Source organism: Orbicella franksi, chromosome 12 (genome assembly GCF_964199315.1).
Source record: "Orbicella franksi chromosome 12, jaOrbFran1.1, whole genome shotgun sequence".
Classification (NCBI taxonomy): Eukaryota; Metazoa; Cnidaria; class Anthozoa; order Scleractinia; family Merulinidae; genus Orbicella; species Orbicella franksi.
Genome location: NC_138156.1, coordinates 16944044 through 16965392, shown reverse-complemented (window position 1 = coordinate 16965392; position 21349 = coordinate 16944044). Strand labels below are relative to the sequence as shown.

Here is a 21349-nt window from a genome sequence, read left to right as displayed (position 1 = left end):
TTCCTCGAAATTAGTAACACGGGTTATTTAGCGTTGACACAGCAGAGGAAACGAAAGCGAAAACTCACGTTTTCAGACAACGCGAAATGAGCTTCACTCACGTCGGGCCCGAACGCAGAACGTCAACTTGTTTCTCGCCAGTCATGAGTAGTGGACCTTTTGGCTTTTCCCTGATCTTATGGCGTTCCCGTCGCCGTCCGCGTTGTCTTTGCTTAAAGTCCCTAGTTTCTTCGTCTTCCGTGAAATCGCGAAGGGGTTAGGCTCTTGTCTTTTTGCCCCACGTAGCGGTTTCAACAAGGAATGACGCTAAATTACTGTCGAGCGACAAAGTTTACATCAAGTTTCGTCTCCAGTTTTCGAAGCTATTGGTAATCTCATTCTTGGTGAGGCCCCACTGCTTTGGAGCTCTGTGAGTGTTGGCCATGATGTAAGTTGCTGCGAGTCCTAAGGAATCGTGCTGTAGACGACGAATTTTCGACGTGTCAACCAGTTTGTCGGCGTAGATTCGAAATCACCGCCACCACGCCTGAAGAGGGGATTGGTAGATGGACAACAGGGTTCGTAACGCCATATCAGATCACATAAGGTACATAGAAATTTTGTAACGCAACTAAATGACGCTTAGTATCAGAGATTAACTAGAGTCGAGCCGAAATGAGAGCTAACCGCAAGCAAGTTGGAGCGAAAGCCTGCTGGTCTTTTGCTGGAGAATCCTGACTCGTGATTTATGACTTTGAAGAATACATGTATGTATCCTCATATTAAAGGACTAAAACAGTAATATACGTAAATTAATCCCCTACCTTCTACTCTTCGACTACGAAGGACGAACAACACTACTCCAGCAAATGTCGTGAATGTATAACTAAAATTGAGTTTAAATTTTTCTTGCATACGTATGTGTTTCACCGCTTTTGTTTAATTCGTGTAGTTTGAGATAATTCAAACTCAAATCAGAAGGCCAAACTATATATAGAACCTCACCGCAAGGTTACAAAACTCAAATCAAAATTCTCGCTTATCCTGGGTTAGCCTCATCGGGCTTTGAACAACTCGACCCTGGGGTTTATCGTGCTCCTCGACAAACTACACATCCTGTAACATCCTAGGTACCCAGCTTGCATAATTGGGAGGACAATCCATAACAACTTTATCTTAACAACCCAAAGAACACAACTCGCGACCTTTCGATTTAAGTGTTCATTAGGGCAAGATACTGCATGCAACACTTTATTTCTTTTATTTTTATTCATTTTTTGTGTGGTTTTTCTTACAACAGAATGTTTATATAGTTACAAAATTGTTCTCCGAGACAAAGCGCCCTTAGAATCATCAATATTTTACAAAAATAATTAATTAATACAACACAATAATGCTGTCTATAAAACTCAAAGAGCAATATTGATATCAACACGAGAGCTATATAACACGGAACAAGACACAAACCACTTCTCCATTTCTTTGCTGCAGTTTCAGTTTGGTGTATAACAGATCGTTACCACACAAACGTTACAGCGCATATGGAGTGAATATTCTCTTGATGAACATTAAATCTAGAAAATCACGGCAATCGCCTTAGGTTACCAACAAGGATAGATATACACACCATCACTTAAAAGATTGCACCGCCATGCTGAGAGAATTTTAGTTACCTGGAACATAAACTACATACGATTGTACATAAACAATTACATTTCAGGGTACTTCAGTCAATGGATAACCGCAATGAACCTCTTTACTCAAGAATAGCATTCGAACGATTTCTCATTAACAACTCCTTACGGCCAATGGCACTTTTTTTATATTGTGCGGTTTGTGTCATACTGAAAAATCGCCAGGTGGCACTTTTTCACAAACGAACTGATCCAGTTACTTTGTTTGCTGTGTTGTTTGATGAAATAACCTGTTCGGAAGTTGAGTCACATGTCGCTATAACAAGCTATCAATCTGTATTAGCAGCTAATAAGCAGTGGCTCTACTACACTGCACACTGCGTTCATGTCGTTTCCAAACAGCCCGTACAATACAAATCCACTAAAGAGTTAATAGACTATTTGAATTTTTTCAGGATTTTCTTTTCTCGCCGAGACTGATTTTAAGTCTTAAATAAATGAAGACGGTCACATGACGTATCTTTGTTAACACTTCGACCCAGAGACGAGTGGGACTGGACGCTACCGACTCTTGCTACTCTCTTTTCCAGTCCCCTTGTTGCCGCTGTATGTCTGCTGGTATCCATAAGTGGTTGTCGGAGTTGGAGTTTGATCCTGGTGCTGCTGATAGTAACCGTACTGTGGAAATTGTTGGTAGCCCTGTTGCGTCGGTGTCTGCTGTGTCGGGGTTTGCTGTGTAGGTGTTTGTTGAAGCTGAGCTCGCTGTTTGTTTTGACGCTGTATGTGCTGGGCTGCGGCGGCGCCCCACTGCGCAGGCGTGAGCTGTGTGCTTGTTGCCTTCTTTTGCGTGTCCTGCTGTTGTTGTTGCCTAGCAACTGCGGCCAGCGCTGAGTAAACCTTGGGGTCGGCGGTGATTCCCCGGGGAAAATGTTGTTGAAGCTGAGGTAAAAGTCGAGCGGGATCAACATCAGAGTTAATGGAGGGGGTACCCCCTGGGGTGTAGGGTGTGTTGCTTTCGGACATGGAGTGAGGCATTCTGTGGCGAGGAGTACCTGAAAAATCAAATTTTATTTAATGATCAAGAAAGCGCTTTTCTAAACAAACCAACAAACAATTGAACGAATAAACAAAAAAGCTGTTGACAGAACACATACCAGGTATGGGGTCCCTGAAATGCTCCTTAAACCATCTAAACAGACCATTTAACGTGGCATGCACTCTTCCTCGATACCGGAATCCGTCCGGGGTCACACTGATGTACTCTACCCGGGGCTTGACACGGGGAAGATACCCCAGGAAGAACTTCCCCGGGAACTCCTTGCATGTGCTCAGAAGGTACGGAATTCTCTGTGGGGCTTTCTTTTTCTCCACATGAAGAACTTCTTCCAGCTTGGATTTGACTCCGTCCACTGCTCTGTAGTTCTTGTGGTTAAGAATTTCCCGAGCAAATGACGCCATCGGTTGAACATGTCGCGCAATGATTTCATCGAGATCTTCAAATTCCTACAAAGTCAAAACAACAAAGTCTCCTTGTATCATGAGGACAACATTTCCGTGATTTTTATTACATGGTATAATCTGTTATCGTAAAACGAAGTCAATCTATAGTGATAAACTTTAGTTCGCGTACCTGTTATCACGATGATACCAGTTACTTATATTTGGAGTTGTGTTTGAAAAGAGTTGTAATTACTTCATGTCAGGTATTAAATGTGGGCTGCCCTGTTTCCATGTTGTTAGAAATGAAGTAACATTCTCAAGTACAAACAACTGTTTACTGCTGTAAGATTAGCGACAATGCTTGAGTTTGGCTTTCTTGTCTGCAGTTTGGAATACATTACAAATAATGCCTTACGAGAAAGCTGTGTTTTCTTGCGTACCTCGCTGTCAATCCAGAGTGATCGTCCAAGGCTGAACGCGTTTTCTTTTCCTTCTTCACGCACGTCCACATGCTGGTAAACTCCTTCATCAACCTTCCACGTGACAGTAAGGTGATCGGCGCCCTTGAGAAACAAATGATATGACTCGATATACTTAAACTTAAGACACAAGAGTTTTTCAAAATTTAATTCCAGAAATACGCTCGCACATTCATTGGGGGAATACTCATGGGAAATTTTATTATTTTGTTTTATTTTGTAACGTGTAAAATTTTCTTTGAGTCTTAGTATCAAAAAGAATCCTAATGACACCAGAATTTCGTTGCCAGTTGGGGGGGGGGGGAAGGGGGAAGGGAGGGGGTAGGGGGAGGGGGAGGGTGTGGGGAAGGGGCAGGGGGAAGGGGAAGGGGCTCACAATAAGTTTTACGAAACCAAGAAGTATAAAGCAGCTACAGTGGACTTCCGAAGCTAAAGTGGACTTTCGAATTCCGAACCACGTTGGGGAACGGAAATTGATTCGAAAAGTGAAGGGTTGCAACGATTTCACAGTTAGTTCGTCGCTAGTAAGAGGCACTGCGACAGAGACTTGTCCTGTCAAAGAACCCATGCCCGCTCGCGATCGAGCCTGGATTTCTACGCGTAGATCGGAAATCCCATGCGCTAATCATTAGACTACTGCGCCTCCTATTCATTATGGTTTACTTTTAAAAACTTAATTTAAAATCACAAACCCAGTGATGCCAAAATAGCTCGTGACTTATAAAGTTTGTAGCAATCGACGGACTTCGTGTAAATTAATCACTGTGTTCAGTTTATTGTAACCAGATAGTGTACCTTACTGCTGGGTCGGACAATACATTCTCCCTGGTCCATTTCAGCTAAGAGCCTCTCTGCCTCCTTGAATGAGATGTTCTTGAAGGCAGGATGCACTATCACACGCTTCACGTATTCTGAAATACAAGTTAGTAATTACTGAATGATATAATTGTCAATAGGGAGCCCTTTTCACCCGAGTACCGAAAGTGATCCGCATTTGCTTTGGTTTGGAATTACTACACAAGTCAAAAGACGTTCAGATTATCTTAAAAAATTCCCGCCAATTTGCCATCCAATCAGAAGTAGAACCAAAACCACTCGTGACTAGTTCCCACACGTCTTCCCGCGCTTGGCGTCACATGTCACATGTACTTGCTTTGAGTTTTGATTGGTTCGCTGGATTGCTTTGGTTCAGGTTTCGCGACACTCAAATGAAAATCGCTCCATTATCCTCTTTGATATACTTACACGACAATCCGTTTTCCAAAGGGAAAACAAATGGTTTGTAAACAATACTTTTAAACGAATTATTTATTATCTTACACAGGTAGCGGTTTTTTTTTTATCTAATCTAAGTCCGATAGCTTTGTCTCAGAGGTTTTCTTTTTAATCCTTTCCTGATGAATTTTGGACGCCCCCGTTTTTTTACGCTCCACTAGAAAAAAGAAAAAAAAAACACTCCTGGGGTCTGGGTATAACTCCAGCGTTTGGGATCCCAAATCGAATTTCTATCTTCGCCGTAGCAAAACAACTTAAGCCCGGTTCCAACAAGATTTTCGATTCGTTTGGCTCAAACTTCTCACTTGCTTTGAAGCATTTTATCCAGGCGCTACTCACTTGGTCTGTTAGCTTTCTTTTTCGCCGCTTCCTCGTCTTTCTTGTCATTGTCTGCCGCATCTTCATCGTAATACAAATCTTTGGGAAGACTGCAAGAACAGTTTAGAAAGGAAAATCAGACGGCATACAAATTCTGTTTCTCTGGCAGCTCAGAGCTCACTAAATTTCGGGTCTATTCCGACATCCTTTCAGTTTTGTTGGAAAAATAAATTTCACTTGCCACCGAATTTTCCCTTAGCAAGCAGTGTAACACAATGAAAATGTTGATATATAGTAAGACTGTCGCACGTTTTGTCACGTAGATTACGTGACCGATCTAGAGAGGATCACGATCATCTTCACACGTATTTCCTATACAAACATGTGTATAACAATGTACCTGAACTTTCCTTCTTTATCAGCGAGATCAGATGAACGACACGTCAGGTCCAACTGAAACCGCTCCATGTTCACTCGTGTCACGCGACAGTGGAGAGTCATTCCAGCCTGAAACGAAACACCACAAAAAGATAAAGAATATCGCTTTGAAAACATGCAGAGGGAATGTTTTCTGTAGTTACCCTGACTCTCTCGTGAGGACTGCTGATATGTTTGTCGCTTATCATCTTGGTCGGAATGAACCCGGACAGGCCGCTTTCCAGTCTGGTACGAACACCCACCGCCTGACCAGCACAGCTCCCGTTATCAAGATGTGTCCACACCTACAGGCAAAAATACAACGGCGTGAAGCTTATGATTCACTAACATTAAGCAAAGGTCTCCGCCATTTGATTAGAATTCAACATAATTCAGATTCTCCAACTTCGATGCTGATTCTCCAACTCTTACCTCGCTCAGATCAGGGAAGTTATCCTGTAAACAGAACGGACACTGCCACTGGCCTGTCTCGTCATTTCTGACAGGTTGCGCCTGATCGATCATATCACGAGGAGGTTTTCTGTTAGCAAACCCAGTCACAGTACATATCACCATCCTGCCCACGTAAAGAGACTCATTAGTCTCACCCGTCAGCAGTCTGAAGCGTTCCTCTACCGTCAGAGCACGGAACGGCGTGCGGCGTTCCCGGTACTGGCCAAACAGCTCGTCTCGGATGTCGTATAACGTGATCCGCTTGTTTCCAAAGCCCTGACGTTCCAGCTCTTCCGCAAACGCGTCTAAATCTAGGTCTTTTAACCTGTCGGGAGCCTCGAGAATTTCTTCCAAAGCGGATGATGGGTTAGATTCCATCGTCGCCTACGAGGATGCAGCAAATCAATTAATGACAACTAAATATTTTTTGTGAAAGGTAAATTGACCAAAACGACACCTGCGTGGGACAAAGAGAAAAATCTGAGTCCCCGACAGGAATCGAACTCATGACCTCCCGAACACCGGGAGGTTCGATTCCTGTCGGCAACTCAGATTTTTTGTTTGTCCCACGTTCATGTCATGTTGGTCAATTTACTTTTCACTTTCATTCACGAGCTTAAAATTCATCATCTTTAATCAATTAATATTTTTTGTATCACTATGAATGAGTTCTGTCTCTCGATGAGTGAACTCAATTTTGCAAAACATTGCGAAACAAGTTGTACAGAATCTCAACTAGTGTGACAGTGCTTACAGACCACTTTGAAGCACATTACTAAAAAGAAACGTTTCGAACCGAACTGCCAACCATTAAAAACAAAGTAATCTAAGCTAAGTGGCAATTTCATTACCTCATCGTACTCCAGTGCGTCGACGGCCATTTTCTTTGCCCACTCGTAGGTCTCCGGATGAACTCGTGAACCGTCGAGAACTTCGATGTAGTTCGTTGTCGTGTCACTGATGGCTGCTGTGTCAATCTTAATGAAGCCTGCGCAGTTTAAAAACACCTGAGGACCCAGGCCACACACGGTCACGAGCTGGGAGCGGTTCTCCAGTCTGGTACACTGCTGACGTAGACTCTGAAAGCGACAAGTTTACAATGATAGAGGATAATTCCTCTTTCAAACACGTGGGGTGCTTACCATTTGTCAGAATAAACCGGTTGGGACGACCGTTGAATAATGGTAAGGGTTTTTCCAAAATCAGCAAACCAACCGAACGAGATGGCGCTTACATTTGCAATTCGATTTCTCGTAATTGTTTTCGGCTGATGAGAGACTGGAAACTGGAAAGTTTAGCAAATGGTAGGGAAATTTCCGTCGCTCCGTTCCGAACGGAAAACGAAGACTACCTCTGGGGGTAGTCTACAATTTCCGAACGGATTTTCTGGAAAATTTCTGTTCCATTGACTTTCAACCGAAATTTCCGGATTTTTTTGCTAAATAGTAAGCACCCGTGAATTCTCACAACTGAATAATTTATCCTGCTCTGCAAGGACTGCAAAAGTTAAAAGGGAGGTTGTGAATGTGCCTGGTGACATATTGCCGTATCAGGCTAACATTCAAATGGCCTGCACGATGCAATGGTGCAAAGTTCGACTTGGATCAATTGTAAAATACTGTAATGTTATATGGGCAGGTCTTGGAGTTGTTCTTTATTTAGCAAGTAATTATTTTAGTATGTTGGAAAGAACTTGACAACTCTACTAAACGTACCTTCAATAAAGATGACGCCTTCCTGGGTCCCAGTCCACACACAAACTGCAACAGCGCGACGGTGTGGGGATGCTCCAAAAGGCGGTTGGGGTCAACTCCTACGTCATTTACTACTGTCACGAATTCCTGATGAAGACTTTTGACAAGATGCTCTTTGGATACATGGTCCTGAAAGGTGAAGGAAGTCTTTTAACTTTCATCTCAGTACACACACGACACATATTACACATATTACACCCGAAACCCGAAAACTTAAAGCTGTGGTACAAAAAAAACGAAATGAAAAATTGCAAGTCTCGTACACTTTAACAACATACCTGGAACGGATGCAGTCGTAAACACAGAAGTTCATCTTCCTCAACACACAGCGCAGCGAACTCAGCCAGCGGATCCTGAATCCTGCGGCCTAGAGACACTGCATGACGCAGCAGGGAGGGGTACTCACGAAACTCATTCTGGAATAACAACAACAACAACATTGAAGAAATTCAAACTGACTGAACAGCACCGTGTGGAACAACAATTACAAAGAGACATGAATCTCTCCATTGACCTGAGTGCTGCATTATGATTTCTTGTTTGCCCTACATGATATTTTCATAAACATTACAACGTACGAGAGGGAAATTGTCTTACCAAATGTGACACAGCTGGCAGCCTTGAAATCGTTAGCGTTCGCGTTTGTTAGCGAGGTTTGGTGCTTGGCTATTGAAATATCTGTTTCAGTGGCGACTGGGTGATAGGCAATATTGGTAAGATGGCAGAAACGTTTGTCCTGGTAATTGATTTAGATTTACTTTTATCACATGTCTACGTCAAAGTATAACATGAGAGTTTTTCAGTCGAAGAGTGCTTATTTTAGCGAAAATGTTTTCTAAAATGCACCTCTGATCGAGGAGACGACATAAACACACGAGCTACTTCGCCATCCAATGCTTCTACAGAGATGGTTGGGATCTGGTTCTCTTGCTCGAGCTCTGATATGCACATTTTTATGTCATCCACAACAGCCACTGTCTCGCGACATTCAGCGGAAACGACCACCACTTGAGGACGCTTCTTGAGTATAAACTGCTTCAGTGTCTGCATGTCTTTTTCCTGTAAGGGAGATGTTAAAATAAGACAGGAACAAACATGGAAAAGATTTTTGACAAATTAAGGACGTTCGCGCTAATCGTTTCTGCGCACCCTTACTACGCGCGCTAAGTAATACAATGATCAATGATGAGGCAGATGGCCATTGCTATAGCTTTGCCTGGATTTAACGATCTTGAACGTTCGGTGACCTCCATTTTTCTTTTGATGGATCATTTTCTCTATTGATTTTTTACGTTTAGGGAAAAAAATGAAAATAATACGATTAGTAGTTTGAATTTTTTGCAAAATGCGCAATCGAATTACGTTATTTTTAGCTCTTAGTTTATCTTTGCGACGGTTTCAAATGCCTCTCGAAGGGTTACGTTCTGTGAAAACGTTTGTAACATTTGGAATTATTTACGCAACAGACCCACTTCTACAAAATATGACTAAGATCGTTTGCCTCTGTTGACTCACCTTCGATATTTTTAACTATAAACCCCTGTAGACCATGCTGAATTACGTGCGCCAATTTTTCAAAATCAGGGTAGTTTTCCACACGCTTTAGCTCTGAAACGAAGTCGGTGACCCCCAATTTTTTTGCATTCTGACACAAGTAACTCATTATCTGACTGCAGTAAAAATTTAAAAACAATCTATCGACTGGAAAATTTCCGCGCGAACGTTCTTAAGAACTGAAGAAGAAGATCAAGCCAGTGTCAAACCTTGTCTTCTCGTTCTTTTGCTCTTGTTGTATTCCTTCTGTTCAGTAGATACTTCAGCCTGAGGTAGTCACTGACTTGCCCTCCTCCATCCAGCATGGCCAGGAAGGCTGGTGTGTCTGGACTGGCTGAGATAGAACACGCCAACACACGGAGCCCTTCAGAGTTTGTGTTGTCATCATAGTCCTGATCATCTACATGCTGCTCAGGTTGGTATGGAGCAACTTCAACCCAAGATCTCAATCGGCGGCAGCATGACTGTTGTTACGATACATACAAAAAAAAGTATTAAGAGAGCCTAGTTTGAAAATAGGAACTTCACATACTTTACAAAACATTACTTTAAAAAAAAAGTACTGTTACACATTTTTCTAACACTGATTCTTGTCCCAAAGTGGGCTAAGGACTAAAACTCCAGATTCTAACAGCCAATACAATATTTTGAACAAGCCAGATTTTGCACGACTCATGGTCTGGTCCGGTTTTCTGTTTGGGTGTGCCTAACAACCAATCACTAGATCTATAACTGAAACTCTTCAAACTGTTGGTATTGGAGTGTTGAAGTTCAATTTTACTTGCTTCATGCCAGTCTATGTGATATATAGCCTCACCTTCACAACAAAATTCTTGGCTTCCTGTAAGAGTTTGAGTTTAAGTTCTTTTTCAAGAAGTGGATACAGCATCTGGTTGAAGGCACGCGACAAAGCGTTTATTCTCTGCGAGTTCCATTCTTGCACAAGGTGGCTAAATTCATCCTAAAGAAAGACAATATCATATGCACTTAAAACGTTTGGCACCAAGGGTAAGTTTTGTCGCTTTTCTCAGGGAAATGACAGCATGTTCGATTTCCTTGTAATATGTGTCATATATACAGGAACATGAGAAATTATGAGCTCGGTAAACACATGAACCTAGTGAAAAGAAATGAACCTAGTACATGGCCTAGCCCATCATAAGCCTTACCATACCTCAGTGGTTAGAGGGCCCCACTGGTATCTCGGATATCATGTGTTCAAATCCTGTTCTAGACTGAAATTTGTTTTTTGTGGCATACTAGTGACATGCTGAACATTTCACCTTCATTATTCTTTGTTATTGACCAAGTTCCAGTTTATTTTTATGTTGAAACCATATCACACATTTTTGTTTCAGTCAAGGAAGGTGGCTACTTTTGTTAGTGCGCACACGTTCTGCGCATCACGCAAGACATGTTTTAAGCGCTATGCGCGCGCTGGGGTTGACATTGACGCAATCAACTACACTACCAAGTACACGACTAAACTGAAAGCAAAAAGTGCTATTGCAACGACTTTGTTACTAAAAGCATACAAAAAATTGTTTTTATGGTGCCATTTACCATGCAGTTTTGTGATCTGTATACGTATCTTTGCTTTTCTGTACGTAAAGGCGAGTTCTAAGGAAATCTGTGAAGAAATATCCTGTCCTTCTTTTTTCAGAAAATGCTGATGTCAGCATTTTTGTTGAGATTCAAGGCTAATTATCTCGAAAAAATGTGTGGCTACCCCAATTTTTCTTTGTGGATTCCAATAGCCCTTGCAAAGATCTACTTTTTCCGTGTGGTCCTAACCTGATGCAAAAACCTTTGTATTTAGTAGGCACCGTCCTTAAGATACTAAAACTCATGAAAGATTAGTTAGTAAAATAAACTAATTTGAAAAACTGTTACATGTTACTTTTAATTGAGCTAGACAGCTGCCAAGTGCTAACCTACCCTGTAATATAACTGCTTGACTTCATCAAAGTAAGTAGTAAATGGAAGTCTGGTATCTGCACTCTTGTCCAGGTCAATTCCAAGGCTTATGATGAGCAATCCATCTTCCTCAGCTTTACACATGCGCAGAAACTGGTCGCCTTTAAGATCATTGACCGGTTTGTGTTTAATGTACTTGAATGTACTGCAGGAGTGGGACTCATCAATTTCCTACAAGAAAACAACAGTAGGGTGGTTTTAAGGTCTTGTGTGACATTGTATTGATGGTTGATAAAGATGATTATAAAACATGTGTTGAATAATAATAATAATAATAATAATAATAATAATAATAATAATAATAATAATAACAATAAACGTGTTTATGACAGATATAAGGTCATCAGATTCTTTCCCATTAGAAGGAAACAGCATTGCATGACAAGGAATACCTTTGTATGCATCAGAGTCTAATTATACTTATCTGTGCTCTCCCCTAAGCTTCTACAAGCAAACATCAAGTCAGCTAGATAGAAAACTAAAATACAATCAATCTATCTACAAAATAGCTTTGAATGTTTGACTCATTGAGGTTAAAAATGGCAGAATTACCTTTTTCCCTCTCTTGGTCGGTTTTATCTTGAGTTTGGCTCTCTCATAAAAAGTCTGCCTCACACACTGTCGAACTAAAGGATCTCTAGCAATCTGCATGGCCACCATGTGCCTTGCCGCCTCTAGAACTTGATCAACAGTTGAGAAGGTACTGCAGTGAAAACACAATGTTACTCAGTGCACCTGGTTTCTCTTCTTAGAAACAAAGCAGCAGGCAAAGATTAGGGTATGTTTTGTTTCCACAACAGAACAACCACAGCGTAATGGTAATGTGCATACGATACTTTTAATAGACCAAGCATCCACCAGAACTCTGGAAAGTATTTTGTTGTGAAACACCAGCTATAACCTTACCAGTTCTCAAAAAAGATTTGTGTTCCTTATACTCAAAGCTCAGCTGCAGTGACTTCTATGTTTTTTGGCATAGTTGCACACTTTCAAGCCCATGCATGATATTTGTCACACACGTAATAGTGTATATAATAGTAAACGAGTACATAATAGTGAAATCAATCATGCAGCCCAGTCGGTTCTCTTTAATTTGGACAAAAAAAGGTCAGAGTTAAGTGTCGATGTTATGGAGGTGTTTGTATCAACTATAGAAACAGATCTAATTCTGGTTTTAGGGACTATGTGAATTGTCTGCAAGAAAAGAAAGTCTACAAGGAGAGGTTTTATACAAATGAACTCATTGTCATCTCTCTTCACACCAGTACACAAATACGGCCTCTAATGAACTGCAGCTTTTCTTGTGGTACAGTAATCATTACTGGGGTTATTATGCATATCAAACTCAAATTTCACTGACCTGCTAAGGTAATTCTCAGCAGTGTCGTCTGGTTCAAGAGGATGCTGCTGAGTCTCATGTCTCTGGTAATTGTCACGCAAGTTCTCTCCAAACTGATCTGGAGTTAAGCCAAACTTTCTGGCCAAACCACTAACACCTTTGTGTGGGACAAAACAAGTTTCATTACAGGAGCTCTTGCTGACACAGTGCAAACCAACAAATTAATGAGAACAGCACAAGCCTCAGATAAAGCCTCTTACCTGCTTGTCTACATATAGTGTAAAGATCACGCTTTGCTGGCATTTTCTGTTTTTGTGGTGTGACTTTTGTTTCACCATCAGCCTCCTCACCCTCAGCTGATTGACCCTTTTTCCTCTTGGCTTCCCACATGGCAGGGATGTCGTTTTTGTAGTACAACATAAAGTGACTGTACACATCCTTTAGTTGTTCCATGGTCTCAACTTCATCTAGCCTAAGAAACAGAAGTAAGCCACTTTAGTTTCAGTCATACTGAGCAAATGAACCCTTAAAGGTTATAATGCCTGTTTTCCTTACTGTTATCTTATTTCTAGCATACATTTCTTTCATCTTTAACAGTCAGAATTTGGCAATACTGAGACAGTGACCCTTGTGGTCTGCAACCATAAAATAATTGATGCGAAGAGATGTAAGTTGCCCTTCACTGCACTGTTAAGGTGGCCTTGTTTACGGGTGATATCCATCATCTAGAGATGATACCTGTCAATATCCTCTGCCTGCAAAATTCTTGTATCATCTTCAAGAGGCTGGTCACCACTCTCTTGGATCTTGTTAAACTGGTAATCCTGCATTTCTTGAAATAGACGATGGAGATTCTCTTTACGAGTGCGAAGCTGGCACCACTGAGAATGAAAATATGAATTAAAATAATTATGCCCAGCTCACTATCAGCAATGTACATGGGACAAAATGAAAAAAAAAAAAGAAGCAACAAAGAAATTGTTGCTTTTCAGCAATACCTTTTCATCCCATTCCCAGATTTTCCACAGGTCTTCAATATTCAGTTCAGGCTCAATGTACTCTTTTCTATAGTTAGCAATGAATGGAACCTGCAAAAGTCACACCATTTTATTTCTCCTAAGAATATTGATGTGTGATCAAGCAGAAAGGTGAGAAGAATAACCAAACACATCATCTGGGAGATATTGCTGTCAAGTAACAGTAACTCCCAGAGCATCTTTTCACCATCAATGTTAGGCTGCTGCTCTAAAAAACTAATTTCTAATCTGACTTCAAGTTTAGACTGTCATCTGTGAGTGAAGTAGCTGAGAAAATGGAGTCTAAACAGAAGTGTAATCAGTTTATTCTGAATTTCATCCTTCATCTTGCTTTTTACAAGAAGGTCAAGAAATACCAAGATGTATGATGTATGCACAGAGCTATAATGTTATACTATTCTTTGTATAAACGTAACAAAGGGAAGTACTGCAAAGTAACATTTTGAGCAAACCTCAAAGAGTTGGTTCCTCATCAGGTTCAAAGCTTCCCTGATTTTGCCAACAAAAGCCTCCTTTCTCTCCTCATCATTACTGTAAGCTTTGGGTGTTCTGGAGTGAGAGTGGATATCACCATCAAGACGATCCTGCAATATACAATGCATGTGTGATGATGATTAATTCATATGTTTTAAAATATGTAATAGAGTGGAAGCTCTCCAAAGCAGACACTATCTGGACCTGAAAAAGGTGTCCATAACTACTGTCATAGGGATGCAACGATACAATTTCTCACGATACGATACATATCTCGATACAAGTGCTATGATACAATACACGATATGATACACCATTACATACAACTAACAGGAAAAGAAGAGCTGCAAACAACGGGGTAGTGACGATCCATGTGTTTTGTCTGTAGGTGCATAAGACTGTGTCAGCTGAGAACTAACTGGAACAGTGCAAGCTTTTGGGTCACCATCTTGAAAGATACGTCACCAAAAGCACGCAAAGCATACAAAGCAAAGATGGCACTTTTTCCCCTTTCCCGCGTCCCTTTGTTTGATAAATAGCTCTAAAAGGGCTTGGACTTGGGGAAGGAGTCATACAAGACAGTTATTTCTGAATGTTAAATATTTTATTCATGAAGAATCACAACATCATAATGTCGCATTATCTTGTCAATTCACCAATGGATTGGTGTATCGTTGCATCACTAATAACTAGAACTGGCCATTGACGATTGAATGGTTCTCATGAGCAACTAGTAGAGGTGTAAGGAACAGAGAGTTGTTTACGGGAATTGTCACCAACATTATATTAACATTAACAGTCTAACTGCAACAAAATGCAGTGGTACAGTTTACAAATGTTTAAATGCACTGTAAAATCATTGTGACAAATACTGACTGGAAGTTCACTGATTCTAAAAAGTAAGATTCAGAGGCTAACCGGATTTCCTTTCACAGCTGTCCACTTACAGCCTGAACTTAAAAACAAAGGAAAAACTTGTCTAGATCACAAGACTTTGTGGCCACTTACAGGAATGTACCCTTATGGGAAAGAGTAAATACAGAGTTTGTATGGGAATTCAAATGGGGTTTGACGTTTCCGTTGTATATAGATCTAAATAACAAGTCATGAAATTAGGATTTTGAAGCTCTACAGTTTGCATTTGCCAATGCCAAATTCTGTTGTTTAGTAGCAAAGACTTAATTATGATTAACTAATCAGTATTTTTAGAAATGTTCATCTTTTGTTCTGATAGATTATTTCAAAAATTAAACTGACAACCAAACAAGTCTCTTTCACAAAAAATACTTCACAAAACCTAATCACTTTTACAATTACAGTTCACAGGGCTGTCATTAAGGGCTGTCACCCATAACACCTGCTACACCTGAGTATGTTTGATGGGCCCTTTTCAAGATGTTACAGGTGAACTGGTCTATAGTTGACAAAATTAACCTAAAGGGTAACAGATTTGTTACAAGTGGGAAGATCAAGGCTACAGTCATCTCAAAACTTAATGACAGCCTTGGTTTGTGTCATCACCTTCATGGTTGGTTACCAGATGATGCTAAGCTCAACCTTGATAAGTCTCGCTATACATGTAATTCTCAAACCTGCTGAGATATTGGCACATCCAGGAATGCATGTTTGTAAATCCACTTAGCTTCCTTATCTAGCTCTCCTTCTTCTGTTGACTTCACAGGAAAATCACGCACCTGACATGAACAAATACAACTATCTTAAGTGAGTGAGTGAGTGAGTGAATGTTACTTACAAAAACTGAAGCCTGAGATGAATCAAGTGTTTATCTCTACTTCTCAAAGTCATTAACAGCTCATCAAAATAACAAAAGAAATCAGACCTATGTTGGTATTTGGAAGCCTAGCATCTTGTTAATTAACAAATTTTTACAATAATATTTTATTTCCTCATTTTCTACTTGGGTGTTATTTTAATAATTAAATTAAAAAAAAACAACTTGAAGTTTGTCAAAAATACTCCATCATACATGCGTTATATGTTCAACTCTCTTCTCCGAGTTGAAATTATTATAAACTGTGTCTTGTGTTTTTCATATATTACATCCCTTACAGTAAGTATGTAAAGCTTCACCTTTTCAAAACAAATAATCAATTTCTTGCAGCATACCTGAAATCTTTCAGGAATATCTGCAGTTCTAATTTCATTGTCTTTGTTGGTTAACATTCCTTTCTCAAGCTCACTTGGTTCAAATACCTGTGACCAAAAAAAACATCACTTAATTACATCACACACTGCTTAATCATTCTTTCTCAGGACAGGAGTAGAGAAAAATGACTCTGCTCTCCCTCTTCTAGAGGGAATTGTCAAGAAAAAGTTAACTTTCTCCCACTGTACATGTACTATTTTTATGAGAAAGATCCACTTTTGGTATCATGTAACCTACATGAGGTATAAATATTAACTTTAAATGATTAGACTAAAAACTTGAGGTGTTAAGTTAGTTCTGCATATTATTGCAATAACTGTAAATTACTGGACAGCATCTATGTTGGACTCGTCATACTCTGCAATACAAACACTGTCAGTTAAGCAGATACTCACTTCATAAATGGATTTCTTGGTTGACTTCTTTTTCGGTCTTCTTAGTGCACCATCTTCTTCATCCTCTTCTTCATATTCATCCTCATCCTCTTCTGACAAGAAATCATCTCTTCCATACTTCTCAAATTCGTCAAAATCAAAGTCAAGACCAAAGATATCTTGAGCTTCCATAAGAGCACTGATGGATAAATGTGACATTGTATCAACATTAACGAGTCATCATCATCATTGTATGTTTCCAAAGAGAGAAGTATACATCAATTAGACAGGGTGAAAAGACTTTCAAAAAAACCACTAGCAATATCACACAAAAGCTGACATTATACTATAATAATAATGATAATAATAATACCATAATGATAGGATTTAGTGCACAAGGCACTTATTTACTTTTAGTACTTCAAGGGAGGGCACTTATTCGAGTCTGACAGGGCACTTATTCGGGACAGGACGCCTATTTCTTTTTTGAGAAACAATCGAATTTTCAAAACAAAACTTGAAGAGTAGATCATTCGTTTGAAGGAATAATAATTATTATGCACTCAAATGGACATAATAGTTGTGGGAAACTCAGATGAAGACCACTGTTTTTGCAATCTGGCATTATGTATGTGAGCAGTTAAGGAAGATGAACCTCTGTTGATACGTACTCTGACCGCACTGTAATATTTGAATATTTGAATAGAGGCGCTTATTAGAATGGGGGCGCTTATTGGAATAAGGGTGCTTATTAATAAAAACACATTCGAAGGGGGTGGGGGCACTTATTGGAAGGAGGGTGCTAAATCGAATAATTATGGTGATAATAATTTTTATAATAATGATGACGATGATGATGATGATGATGATGATGATGATGATAATAATAATAATAATAATAATTATATTAGTAAATTATGTTCCTTTTAAACACTTACGAGTCTCGCACTGTTCCAGGAAGTCTTCGCTTTTTCTTGGAATGTTTATTTATAGGGTTTCCATCGTCATCCACAATGAAATCATCCACATCGTCTATAAAAATAATATAAAAATATGTTATTGCAGGAGTAACAGAGGCTCAATAATTAGCACAATATTTGCCCTAGACTTCGGAACCGGTGGTCTTGCATTTTTGTCACCGAGAGACTAATAGGCTTCTCTTCTTAATAGGCTAATAGGCTTCTCATCTCCCTATTACTGCAACAAAACTATCATATTGAGCTTCCCTTGATTTGACGACAACTTATACATTCTAAGACTAAAACAGTGTATAAGAAAGTGCAACATATAACAGCAACATTAACTTTAGAGCAATTTAATTTATACATGTACTACAGAGACATCTTGAGCTTGGTTCTACATGCAACTAATGTAACTGTGACACAGTCCACGGTACAAACTACGATACTGTAGCATTATGAGACCATGAACCACAAACATCAAAAGCTATTTCAGGTCTTTATCATCATTAGGGAGCTTAGGCAACGACGATGACAGCGCCGAGGATGACGCCTAGTAAAAAATGAATTTATATTTTACAAGCAAACTTCATGATTGTCTAGATCTGTTTGGTATGCCAATGGCTCTAAAAACATGCTTAAGCTAAACATGCAATGACGGTGTTCAATTCCCAATGGAAATACAAAAAATAAGCGGTCGTCATTCACGTTCCATAGATGATGCAGAACTTGGTCATTTCACGTTGTTTTTTTGCAAAAGACGGCAAAGAAATGTACAAAATTTGTAACGCATGCGCACAGCTATTGTTTTGCTTGTTAAACCTTTTGTTTGGTGACGTTCTCGTTGCCGTCATCGTTGCGGTTTGCTTAAGGTCCCTAATGCGCCGTGAAGCTCAACTCAATTGTATGACGCAGGCACATTGGAGGTAATTCTGGCTTTATGTAAAAGAAAAAAAAAAAAAACTAATGATATCAAACATGTAACTGTTGATATACCAGCGAAGAATCTATCCTAGAATTCTAGTTACTTTCAAAGATTGTGGAGAACAAGGAAAATTCAAACAAAGTTAGCTGTTGCACACTTTATGTAGTGAACTGGGTGCTTCATCCCAGGTAAAAGAGGAGCTTTACACCACTGCTGGCAACTGACTTGCATGTACGTCAAAGAGTCATATCAGTAAAAGGATTTACCTTCATCTGATTCAGAGTCTTCTATGTTTGCATATGTATCATCAGCTTCAGGCTGGACTGGTTCTGCTTGAACCTAAGAATGACGAAGAAAACCTTCAGCTTGGTCTGTGAAAAGTTTTCTTTGCTGAGTTATTATCACACATTCTTTCTAGATTCTAAATACCAAATGTTGCCTAGTTCACATGCTTCACATAGTTTATAATAAAAAGTTTAATAATTAACTTTATGAGGGCCAATTCACTACAGCTTTGAGCAGACTGAACTTTCATGAAGTGAGCTAAATGTGATTTTTCTTCCTATTAACCCCTAACACCACTGATATAATTAAAATATATCTACTACAATCTCTAATCTGGACTACATGTATACAGATCTATAGTTGACTTTGACAAAGACATAGCTACATCTAAAGTTTTAGAATATTATCCTCTTCTCCATTCACAAGAACAAATTAAACTGTGTTCACACCAGGCTGATCATGATTGAAACGTGTTTCATTATGAAGAGTGTTCACATCAGACAGTGCATTGTGCAAATCATGGCTGAAACATGATTATTCTCAGCATGATTAAAACAACCTTGCGAGGTAGTTTCAATCACAATCAGACCAAATACATTCAAAACGGCGGATGGATGCAGAGAGGAGGCGAGTACCCAAAAAACCAAAATTGGGGCTGTTATGGGGCGAAATGTCTAGTTGAAATATGGGTCAATGAAGAAATACAACGGCAATTATCGGCAATGGGTAGAAACCAGAATCTTTGGGAGAACATTGCTGCAAAACTTAAGAAGTGTAAAAAATTTATGCGAGTAACATCAAACAGCATAAATTATACAACTGTGAATGAAAATGTGTTTGAAACCGACATCTGATGTGAACAATGCAATAAGAAACATGTTTAGGCAAAACATGTTAACTCTAATCATGTTTTGGCTTTAATGTGAACACAGCTTTAGCAAATCGAAAAAATACAGTTTGACTGGATGAGCCATGTTTATTAATTTTTTATGATTATTACAAGCAAAGAAGATTAATATTTGCTTTTTTTCCATTCACATAATATAGTAAAAAAAATGTTAGAACTTGCTTGAAGGAAATAAATGGAAACAACAATTTCTATACAAAGCCATGATAACCTTCGTGGCAGTTTGTAGAGGTCAAAAAAGATGTGAAATCACATGTCTTTTTTACAGGGCAAAAAAGAGAACAAAATATATAATTTATATAAAAAACCTACATCAAAATTCCCATTCTGAACATTATTATTCAAAATTGGTTTTATTTGTGATAAAGAAAATTAAGAATTTTCTCAATAGTACATCTCTGTCAGGGTCATAACATAAAATACAGAGGAAGAATCTGTTTTGGAGCTTACTAATAATTCATTTATCTAAAGCATTCACTAGTATTTTTAATCCTGCTTGGATTAATTTCTTATCTGTGAAACTTTGCTTGTAAACTTAACACAAATTTAAGTCAGCAGGTAAAGTAAGTACTGAGGGTTGTCGCACCTCATTCAAAAAAGCGATCAATAAGCAATCTCTGCATATATAAAGACAGAGGGGAGCATTTACATTCACCTCCTTGGGGAGAAGGAGATAACTCCAGAAAATTTTTGTTAAGGAGTGAAACCCACACCCTATTTCAGATGAAAATATGCGTGATTTTCAAAACCCTATTTGAGACCTAACCAAACAAATTGATATACAATTCCAGACCAAGAGAGCACAAAACAAATATTTTGGAGTATAATGGATTTACAACCATACTATTTAATGATACATCTATTCACCTACTCCAAGAGTGAGCTCTACTATGTGTATCTCCTGTTATTTTTACCGTAAAATCCACAGAGCATGAACACTTCGATTTGATTTTGACATGACATTGTCACAAATCAGATGGTAAATCAAGCCAACGAGGGTTTCTTGGATATTTATCTTACATCGGATTCATTTTCCTTCAAAATGCAAAAACATGCCAGAAATAGTTTTTGTGTTCATGCTTTTCAGATTTGCACTGCAGCTATGTTCAACATTCAGTACCTCGCCAGCATCTTCACCACCCTCAAAGAGTTGATTAGCAATTGCTTCTCGCTGAGTCACTGCAGAATCACCAGCAGCCTGTTCCTCCTCTTCTTCATCAGAATCAAGCAATTTCACTTTCTTTAAACGAGGCTTTTTCTGAAATAAAATATGTTTGATCACTTTGATAAATAAATAATCTATCAAGTGTTGCCTTCTTGTAGCCAAGAATTATTTTTGATATGTCAAGCGCCAATTTATAAGCTTTCATTGTTTTACGCACGATGAACATGGAATTTTCCACATCCAGTAATATACGAGTTCTTACTAAACCGTCCTCGAGTGAAAAGACAAAGAAAAATCTTAAAATAACTACAGAGAGGTTCTCACCCGCTGTAAACGGATGCCTAAGTTCTCTTCGATCAAAGACAAATCTTCTTCGTCCAGCTCTTCGGCCTCATCTAAAACACATCACGAAAATCTTTCAAATCAGCTGAAAACAC

At 39.2% G+C, this 21349-nt stretch overlaps 1 protein-coding gene across 1 annotated transcript in view; it reads right to left on the bottom strand.

Annotated features, from left to right (window-relative positions):
• Nucleotides 1-729: 729 nt before the first annotated feature.
• The window catches only part of LOC145462363 (transcription elongation factor SPT6-like), a 21076-nt gene continuing 456 nt past the window's right edge, over nt 730-21349 (bottom strand). Inside the window, exons 2-29 of the mRNA XM_081445868.1 lie at nt 21237-21307; nt 20868-21005; nt 18822-18894; nt 17610-17703; nt 16693-16870; nt 16258-16344; nt 15723-15824; nt 14109-14240; nt 13618-13707; nt 13358-13500; nt 12880-13091; nt 12641-12776; nt 11833-11983; nt 11242-11451; nt 10121-10264; nt 9513-9767; nt 8596-8808; nt 8028-8165; nt 7711-7878; nt 6847-7074; nt 5975-6379; nt 5707-5847; nt 5526-5632; nt 5147-5235; nt 4328-4443; nt 3494-3616; nt 2768-3116; nt 730-2665 (exon numbers count right to left, since the gene is read on the bottom strand). Coding sequence (XP_081301994.1) covers nt 2175-2665; nt 2768-3116; nt 3494-3616; nt 4328-4443; nt 5147-5235; nt 5526-5632; nt 5707-5847; nt 5975-6379; nt 6847-7074; nt 7711-7878; nt 8028-8165; nt 8596-8808; nt 9513-9767; nt 10121-10264; nt 11242-11451; nt 11833-11983; nt 12641-12776; nt 12880-13091; nt 13358-13500; nt 13618-13707; nt 14109-14240; nt 15723-15824; nt 16258-16344; nt 16693-16870; nt 17610-17703; nt 18822-18894; nt 20868-21005; nt 21237-21307 — 4784 coding nt within the window. The 3' untranslated portion in view covers nt 730-2174. The remainder of the gene's footprint in view (nt 2666-2767; nt 3117-3493; nt 3617-4327; nt 4444-5146; nt 5236-5525; nt 5633-5706; nt 5848-5974; nt 6380-6846; nt 7075-7710; nt 7879-8027; nt 8166-8595; nt 8809-9512; nt 9768-10120; nt 10265-11241; nt 11452-11832; nt 11984-12640; nt 12777-12879; nt 13092-13357; nt 13501-13617; nt 13708-14108; nt 14241-15722; nt 15825-16257; nt 16345-16692; nt 16871-17609; nt 17704-18821; nt 18895-20867; nt 21006-21236; nt 21308-21349) is intronic.